The sequence below is a fragment of the Lycium barbarum genome, chromosome 12 (assembly GCF_019175385.1).
Source record: "Lycium barbarum isolate Lr01 chromosome 12, ASM1917538v2, whole genome shotgun sequence".
NCBI lineage: Eukaryota > Viridiplantae > Streptophyta > Magnoliopsida > Solanales > Solanaceae > Lycium > Lycium barbarum.
The window spans coordinates 97429475-97439523 of NC_083348.1; the positions used below are offsets into that span (position 1 = coordinate 97429475).

Sequence of the window (10049 nt, forward strand, 5' to 3'; positions counted from 1 at the left end):
TGGAAAAAAGAAGAAAAAATTCCAAAAAAAAAAGAATAGGAAGAGTGGGGTATTAATTATTAAGCAATTTAATTAATCTTGTTACAATAAGATACATAAAAATAGAAGAAAAAAAAAATTAGGAAAAGGAAAAAAAAAAAGAAAAAAAAAATACCAATAGAGGTCATAGAGAGATGTCACATCACCTTGTCTAAGTCTAACTTTATACTGATTATATATAGATATAGATTTTCTTCAACATTTCCGTAAATTTAAGTGTCAAACCTTCTAATATATCGGATTGAAACTTCATTTCACCTTCCAAACTTGTGGAACAATCTTAAAATTAGCCGCAAGATTTTAACGAGTATAAAACCTGCTAGTTGTTATAATCAACGTAATTGTTTATCGTTTATTTCTCATTCTTGATTGTTGACTCCCATGCATTTGTATGTATATCGTTGGGATATGGGGTCATAGGTTGTACATGTACTATCAAATATCATTAATTCATTATCACTTTGACATCACCACTGTCATGTCATATTGAACCACTAATTAATATCAATCCACCCACGTGTTGAATCAAATTAGCTTTCTTAAATTTTGTAAATGTATTTTACCAAATATCTAAGATGTAATAACTAATTGAACACTCGACTAACTTATTTTAACATATTAGTTCTTATGAAGTCAAATTATACCGTAAGTCACTCAATTTTGTGTGAGTATCAACAAAAAAAAAAAAAAACTTTTTTTCCTCCCTTAGTATCATATTAGTGATTTCCTATAATGCTTTGACAAAGTTGAATGATTTTTAGTGACATTTGTTTTACGTAGGTAAAATTGAGTGACTTTATTAAAAAACATAGGTTAATAACTCGGGTGCAATAAAATGAAAATTAATTGATCACCCATGAAGTCAACACAAATCTAAATATACAAGATGCTACTTAGTCGGTCTTGAAACAATTCATTTTTCTCCTAGACTTCCTAGGTATGCATTTTCAAACCATGATTTGAAATCATGACCCCAAATTAGCGTTTAGACATGCGTTTTCAATTATGGTTTCAAACCCTAAATCATCCAAAAAGGCATGATTTGGGGTTTGAAACCATGGTTTCAACTTTTTTAAATATAAAATTTAACCCAGAAATTTATATTTTGTAAAAAAGGCCCATAAGTTGGTAGATATTTTTAACAATTACCCCCATCAGTCATTTACCAATCTCATTAACTTCTACCAACCTTTATTTATGTTTACCAACCTTTAATTTATGTGGGAGGATTATATTAAAGAGTAGTTACATTACTATTCATGTTAAATTTTTATTTTTATTGAACTAAAGTTTGAGTAATTGATGTTATATTTTTTAGAAAGGCCTTCTAGTAGTGTACTAATTTTGTTACTATGACTTGCTCATTTGGTAAGATTATATAAGAATTGAGAATGTTTTGATAGTTTTAACAATTTGTGAGATTTTTATATTCATAAGAGAAAATATAACTTAAAATACCCAAATTGCATGTCCAAATATAATTTGAAACCATGGTTCCAAACCATGTCTAAACGGGCCTTACTTTTATAGCGTGTCATATAGGTTTACCTGCCTTTTAACACTATGGAGTATAACATATTGTATGCTGTGCTATAAATGAGTTAATTCTTTTGAAGACAAAGTCATTACCTTAATGCTAACCCGCTCTTAAGCCGTGGTCTTTGCGACACGCAGATTGACTTTTATTGTTAATGAATCAATGGAATTCAACATCCGGATACATGATGATAAATTGGTGGGATTTAATTGTCGATTAACATATGGACACATTATCACCAATTTTCAAGGTGAAAATAATACTAAAACAAAAACAATTACGTCACCTCAGATAATTCTATTAACTTCGGAGTCCATTAACTTCTCACTGTCAATATTGCTTCACTTAGATATGTCTCAATCTAACTTTATATATTTTTTCTTGCACCTTAAATTCTACCATAGGTTTCACACAATGGTGTAAATAATTCTTTAGCTGTTCAATTTTTTCCACACGCGTAATTCTGGTGGGCCACGACATATTTTAATTGCTTTTTTGGGTACAATTTTCTCCTCATTTCTACTATTCCAGTCTCTAGTCTTTATTTTCTTCGTTACGGACAAAAAAAGTCAATAGTCTTTGTTCTAAACTTCCAATGCAGAGAAGAAGCAAAAGAAATCTTCGCTTACCAATAAATACTTACGTCCTCTTTCTTTTCAAATTTTCTTCAAAACCCTCACTCAGTTACAGCAAATAGTTGCAAAGTAGCAGTGGTTTAAGATGTTAAGCTCCTGTTTTGGGAGTTGCTTTGGTGGGGGTGATGGTGATAGTCTTCAATGGCATATGGACTTGAAGCAACATGCCACTGGTGACTATTCTGTTTCTGTAGTTCAGGCCAATTCATTGCTTGAAGATCAAGGTCAAGTTTTAACAACCCCTTGTGCTACTTATGTTGGTGTTTATGATGGTCATGGTGGCCATCAAGCTTCTCGCTTCATCAACAACAATCTCTTCCCTCAACTACAGAGTATACTTCTAAACTCGAATCTCACTTTTTGATACTATTATACTATGTAACTTTGGGTCTTTTATGTTGAGTCTTGAGTTTTTGAATGAGTTCTTGAAGGACCTTTAATTTTTTGTCGTTTTCTTGATCAGTCATATAGGACTTATAACAAAAATATGTAGTACGAATTTCTTGATTGTGTTAGGTGGAGAATTCTAACCTATAGTTTTTCTGACTTCTTGATTGCTGGATTCTGTTGCTTTTAGTTATTATTTTGAAATATCATGAGATGATCAGGGGCGGCTGAGAGAGAACGAACTAACTAACTTGCTCATATGTCGTGTGGAAGAACAGAAAAATAGTAGATTATCTCTTTTTCTAAGAGATAAAAGAATGTAAAAATAAATATTCAATTGAACTGTCTTTTGTACTTCGATATGATCAGCTAAGCCTTATCTGGCCAGGCGCCAAGCAACTGTTTAAATTGTAGAATTGCCCAATTTTTGAATGTTTGAATCAATGTCATTAGAGATATTGGCAATTGCTTGTATTGTGTTTCATTTCCTTGTTATTTTGGCTATTGTAGAGCTTGCATTGGAAGAAGGAGGATTGTCTGAGGACGTGATTAGGAAAGCATTTGATGACATTGAGGAGGGATTCTTGCGTTTGGTTAAGCAGTCTTGGCTGGATCAGCCTCAGATTGCTTCTGTGGGATCTTGTTGTCTATTTGGAGCAATTTCAAAAGATAAATTATATGTGGCAAATCTTGGGGACTCCAGGGCAGTGCTCGGCAGGAGAGGGGAGAGTGGCCAGACGGGTGATTCAGCAGTAATTGTGGCAGAACGTTTATCTATTGATCATAATGTTGGGGTTGAGGAGGTAAGGATGGAGGTAGAGGCACTGCATCCAGATGATCCTCACATTGTGGTCTACACTCGAGGGGTTTGGAGAATCAGGGGTATAATTCAGGTATCTGTTCACAATTGCTATTTTCTTCTGTCCTATTAATTCAGCCGATGGTTTAAATTACTCTTTTAGCTCATTCAAGGTTCTTAAATTTGTTTACTAGCTAGGCTTCCTGGAATTTTGCTTATGTTATCTAGAATTAACATAAATTGTGTCCATTGCAATTAGACTGTCATACAATCTTGAATCTTGAATCTTTTCATTTCTCTCTCTCTCTCTCTCTCTCTCTCTTTCCCTCTGTATGCCCTTGTTTTTCATTGATACATTTGCACAAAGGTGGAGATGGGATTGGAGTTGAGCAGGGAATTGAGGATAGTAATTATTGATACATCTTTTTAGACCTCTAGCAGTAGTGAATCGGACCTCCAAATGATGAAGACTATAATTTGTCCTTTCAGATGTTGTACTTTCCAATAAGTTTACAATGGACCATCTTCTGTTACCTGTTAAGTGTATATATACGTTAAAATGGTCGCTCAATATACATTGGAAGCTAGAAAAGAAGGTTGCTCAATATATATTGGAAGCTAGAAAAGAAAAAAGACCACTGTCTTTCTGAACTCTTGCTTGTAGTCAGTCGCACACAAATACAAACATTTATATTCATGTAGTTTGGAAAAGTTCACCTTTCTGTTACTCGAGCACGTTATGAAGGTGGTCCAAATTCTCTTGGGAACTCAAAATTGAGGCTTCTAAAGAAAGTCACTTTATATATGCCAATTATATTGGTGCAATTATAGCAAGTTGATGCTTACCTGCTAAACATGTTGATGTCAAGTCTTTCTTGAGTGCCTCTTTTGGGTTTTGGCATCAAATATGCTTTCATCTACTGTTTCTGAGGTTATAGATCATATGTTAATTTTTTCTCCTTTTAGCTTCTAACCAAATCACATTATATCTTTATCAAAAAACAAGTATGTCATATGCTGATTATGTTGGTCACTTATAGCAAGTTTGATCATACCTTTTATACGCGTTTTATGTTAAGTTCTTTGTGCAAAATTAATTTATCTTTTTCTCTCAGTTTATTCAAAAACATATCCATTTAGTACTTCAGGAAGTGTCAATATTGCTAAATTGAACCTATGAGATTCAAATCAAGGCCTAAACATTTTGTTGCAGCTGTAGTAATTTTGTTCTTATGTATGGCCACAAAGTAATCTCCTTTCCCTTTATCCTTTCGCCCTTAACCGCTTTATAGCATTTTTTTGTTTTAATTGTTTGGTAATGAAATTGTAGCAGGGGCTACATGACGCTTATCTTCCCATCTTGGATCATTCATTTGAACTTCAGTAGGTTCCCTTTTGTTGGAAAGATGTCAAAGCTCGAAGCTGACTGTTTGTATTAAAAGCTTGCAAACAGCCAATTTCAGAGAGTATCTTATAGTTTGAGAAAACTCATCTAATATTTGCCTATTTGGCTGCACCAGGTTTCTAGATCAATTGGAGATGTCTATCTGAAGAAACCCGAGTTTAGCAGAGATCCTCTCTTCATACAATATGGATATCCAATTCCTTTAAAAAGAGCTGTAATATCAGCAGAACCCTCTATATTGATCCGGAAGATAAGACCAGAAGACTTATTTTTGATATTTGCATCGGATGGCCTATGGGAACAACTAAGCGATGAAGCAGCTGTGGACATTGTTTTGAAGAATCCTAGAACTGTGAGTACCCCACCCCTCACGTTCTATATCTTCTGGAAACAGTACTTTCATTTGTTTAATTATCTGTAAAGTGGGTGTAGGCTCCTATTAAATCACAACTCTCCTTGAAGTAATTCCGTGATCAAACTTCTCATCCATGTTGGATACAATTAACTAATGAATAGGATAAGTGATATTTTCTTCCCCGTTCTTCAGGGAATAGCAAAACGATTAGTGAGAGCTGCCCTTGAGGAGGCTGCAGAGAAGAAGGAAATGAGATACGAGGACATCAAACGACTAGAGAAGGGGGCAAGGCGGCATATTCACGATGATATAACAGTTATTGTGATATATTTGGATCGCCCTGAAAGGTCCACAAATGCTGGATTGAACATTGTTAAGGGCACGAACGTCCCTCTTGACATATACTCCTTAAACTCAGGTCATCAAGGAGAAAACACATCTTATGTTTCCCCATGAACAATGTCTATGAGTACATGTATACAGTATACGGTATACCATCTTGTAAATACATTGTCTTGGACTTGGAGACTTTCTTTATATACTTCTATATAACAATCAGAAGGACCAACCATGTACCTTCTGCGTTGGAGTTGATAGGACTAAGCTGATTACTTACAGTTTGGGCTATTACTTGTATTTTTGCCTCTTCCATCGAAAAGCCCCTTTTATTTGTATGTGGTTATACTTTCCTCGCAATATTACAACTTCATACTGAAAGTTGAAAGATGAAATGAAATTATAGTTTCTTGATAGTCAATAAATCGTGAGCATTTTACCGATTATGATCCTGGGATGTTATTATCATCGGCCTATTTGAACAAATATTCAGTGCTTTATTTGAGAATCTAATCCGCTAGTAGACGTACCTAGGATAACTCTTTAACATTTCAGAATTCTTAGCGGATCATATGGGTAAAAATAATTGAACTTGTTTTTATGAAAAGGGAAAATAGAAGTCCCAAAGCTCCGAGCTGACAGCTTCCAAGGTAAAAACAAGAGTTTCCCTTCATATGGCGTCATTTAGGCACATGTCTGAAACAGGGTCCAAATACCCAGCAATTTGAGCCAAAATTGAAATCCCAATATTAGCCTCGGCAGTCGGCACAATATTAAGATCATTTGCATGTTTGGGTAAGCCAATATCAAAGAGTAGGACCACAATAGCAGTATTGGGATTTTAACTATCACTCATGTGCTGACTTAGGAGCCGTTTGAACATGCAATTTTGATTTCTTAAGTTAGTAATATTTTTTTGTAAACATAAAAACCCCATAATTTGTGAAAATCATCAAAATTTTCTCAATTCTTATACAATCTTACCAAATGAGTAAATTATAGTTCATAATAAAATTAATACGCTGCTAGAAGATCTTTCTAAAAAATACAACATCAATTGATCAAACGTTAGTTCAATAAAAAGGAAAATTTAACCTGAATAGTAATGTAACTACTTTTTAATATAATCCTCCCACATGGTAAACATGATTGGTAAATATATTTTACCAACTTGCAGATTAATATTTAATACAAATGATTGGTAAACATGATTTGTAAATATATCTACCAACTTATGGATCTTTTTTTACAAAATATAAATGTATGAGTCAAATTTTACATTTATATTTTTTCAAATCATGATTTCAAATCCCAAATCATGCCTTTTTGGATGAGTTGGGATTTCATCTCATGAGGTGAGATGAAATCGGCGTTTGGACATGCGATTTCATCTCATGAGCTGAAATCTCAAATCATCCAAAAAGGCATGATTTGGGATTTGAAATCATGATTTTAAAATATATAAATGTAAAATTTGATCCATATGTTTATATTTTGTAAAAAAAGACTCATAAGTTGGTAGATATATTTACCAATCATGTTTATCAACCATAAGTTGGTAGATATATTGTTCGTACCATGTGGGAGGATTCTATTAAAGAATAGTTACATTACTATTCATGTTAAATTTTCCTTTTTATTGAACTAAAGTTTGATCAATTAATGTTGTATTTTTTAAAAAGGCCTTCTAGTAGTGTATTAATTTTATTATGAACTATGATTTACTCATTTGGTAAGACTGTATAAGAATTGAGAAAATTTTGATGGTTTTTATAACTTGTGGGGTTTTTATGTTTATAAAAAAAAACTGCAACTCAAGAAATTCAAATTTCATGTCCAAACAGCTCCTTAATTAAACTATTAAGTAAACTGTGCTCACCACTTAAAAGTATTTAGTATGCACAAAGGTATATTTATAGGACAACTTCAGATTTACTCTCAAACTTAAAAGGATTATGTATGTTATTTTCTGGTGTTTTTCATGTAGGAGTTATTTCGTGGGATGATAATAATAGGTAAAATACGAGTGAGCTTTTTAAAATAAAACAAATAAAATTTTTCTATAATTTGGGTGATGATGACCCAAAGAATTAACTCCTGATTTCTTGATATTATCAAATTTTATGATCAATAAAACCCTTCCATTAATTAGCACTCTTGCATTACTGATGCCATGATTTGTGAACATAAAATTAACAACCACACCGGCCATCTCTCTAAAACAGTCCTCCTTTTCCACAAAGTCGGCGTGTCGTCTCCCCCAGTTTCCACACCACACCACAACCCTAAAAGAGCAGAAAATTGGAAACAAAAAATGAGAATAGTTGAAGAAGCTCACAACGTTAAAGTTCTTGGTTCAGGCGAGAAAACCCTAGTCCTCGGCCATGGCTTTGGCACAGACCAATCTGTCTGGAAACACCTTGTCCCTTACCTCGTCGATGAATATCGTGTTGTACTTTACGACAACATGGGTGCTGGTCCGACAAATCCTGACTACTTCGATTTTGATCGATATGCTTCCCTTGAAGGTTATGCCTATGATTTACTTGCCATTTTGGAGGAACTTCAAATCAATTGTTGCATGTATTTAGGACATTCGTTATCTGCTATGACTGGTGTTGTTGCTTCTATTATTCGTCCTGACCTCTTCTCCAAACTCATCCTTGTTTCTGCTTCCCCAAGGTGAGATACAGAATTTAAATCTACTTCAACTTGAGTTATAAATAAACCCCATAAATTTGTTAATTAGTACTAGTACCTATTGGTTACTGAATGAGGTGTTAAGGCAAGTGGTCTTTTATGCGTTCAAGAAGGCAAGTGTTCAGAGTATTGCTTTTTATTTGCTTAAATATTAAATTTATTAATTAAAATTTTGATTTGAAAGCCTAATTTTTTAGTGACTGTTTAGAAAGGATTATATTTGTTAACAGAAAAATGTTCATTGTTTTGTCTTAATCTACAAGTAAGTAAAATAGGTTTTTTTTTTCCTCTAAAGTGTAAATAAATTTATTAATTAAAATTTTGATTTGAAAGCTTAATTTTTTAGCGACTTTTTAGAAAGGATTATATTTGTTAACAGACAAATGTTCATAGTTTTGTCTTAACAGATTTCTACAAGTAAGTAAAATAAGTTTTTTTTCCTCTAAAATGTAATACAATCAGATATGTCTAAGTCAATCTCCTTCGTTTCTTTAATTCTAAGAATCACACAGCTTGTTTTTCTGAATATTCAATTTTTTTGTCGGACACGTGAATTACGTTTGATTTAATAAAAGTTGAAGGAATTTTGCCATGTGGGTTAAGCAATTTTACCATTCACCCAGCAGTAACGTAGTGGTTAGGGGCAATAATTCATTAAAGGACAGTAAAATACGGTGCTGTCAAAGTCCATTTTATTTGTTCATGTGATTAAATTTCACATAAACATGGTTTCTTTTAGGTTCATAAATTCGGATGACTACTATGGAGGATTCGAATTGGAAGACATAGAGCAACTGTGTCAAGCAATGGAGTCGAACTATAAGTCATGGGTATCCGGGTTTGCGCCACTAGTAGTGGGAGGTGACATGGATTCAGTGGCAGTACAAGAATTCAGCAGGACCTTATTCAACATGAGACCAGACATAGCACTCAGTGTTTTCCGCACTGTTTTCACGTTCGACCTTAGGCATTTTCTGTCCCGTGTTACTGTGCCTTGCCATATCATACAGAGCTCAATGGACGTGGCAATGCCTGTGAATGTTTCTGAATATTTACACAGAAATTTAGGCGGAAAGTCAACTGTGGAGATCATCTCAACTGAAGGTCATCTCCCGCATTTGAGCGCCCCTGAGGCTACTATTCCCGTGTTGCTTCGACACATTTCTCATGATATAACTGCTGATGCCGCTTAAAATATTTACAGGGTGGATCATGTGTATGCTTATTTTGTTCGCCTAGTGTTTTTGTCACTGCTGATATTTCAATTTGAAACCTCAGTGTTAATCTCATGTCACCTTGTAATAATTATATTCTAATTTGATTGATTTTTTTGTGTACAAATAGAGGATAATGAAAATCTGGGCAGCAAGGGGAGACAATTGTTGGATAATCCTATATATTAGGAAGGCTAGGAAAGTTGCCAAATATGTACACGGCATCCTCCTCAAGTACCACATAATAATGTTAAAGAACAATGACCAAATATTTTCATAAACAACCCCTAATTGAGTATTCAAATTTTTTTGAACACCTCCATAACTGATATTGGTATTTATAGACACCTAATTAGGGGTGTACAAAGTAAACCGACAAATCGCATCAAATCGTTAAACCGAGAAAAAAAACAGACTAGTGGTTTGATTTGACTTGGTTTGGTGTTGAAAAAAAAATCCGACCATAATTGGTTTGGTTTGTTTTTAGCTAAAAAAAAGTCAAACCGAACTAAACCAACCCGACATTACATTTATTCAATTTTTAAAATATTTTATACATAAAAGTATCTATTTGTAATGTAATTTATACATTTCTTAAATTTTTTCGTAATTTTTTGTCCGTTATCATATTATTTCAAGCTT

The 10049-nt window shown here is 33.6% G+C and overlaps 2 protein-coding genes across 2 annotated transcripts; both read left to right on the forward strand.

Annotated features, from left to right (window-relative positions):
• The first annotated feature begins 2118 nt into the window (after window positions 1–2118).
• On the forward strand, window positions 2119–5918 carry LOC132621679 (probable protein phosphatase 2C 78). The gene is made up of 4 exons (XM_060336021.1): window positions 2119–2543; window positions 3109–3491; window positions 4918–5154; window positions 5350–5918. Exons 1-4 carry the CDS (start codon window positions 2297–2299, stop codon window positions 5611–5613), a joined length of 1131 nt encoding a protein of 376 aa, XP_060192004.1. The 5' UTR covers window positions 2119–2296; the 3' UTR covers window positions 5614–5918.
• Window positions 5919–7521: 1603 nt separating this feature from the next.
• Window positions 7522–9534, forward strand: LOC132621680 (probable esterase KAI2). The gene is made up of 2 exons (XM_060336022.1): window positions 7522–8175; window positions 8933–9534. Exons 1-2 carry the CDS (start codon window positions 7667–7669, stop codon window positions 9384–9386), a joined length of 963 nt encoding a protein of 320 aa, XP_060192005.1. The 5' UTR covers window positions 7522–7666; the 3' UTR covers window positions 9387–9534.
• Window positions 9535–10049: the final 515 nt, after the last annotated feature.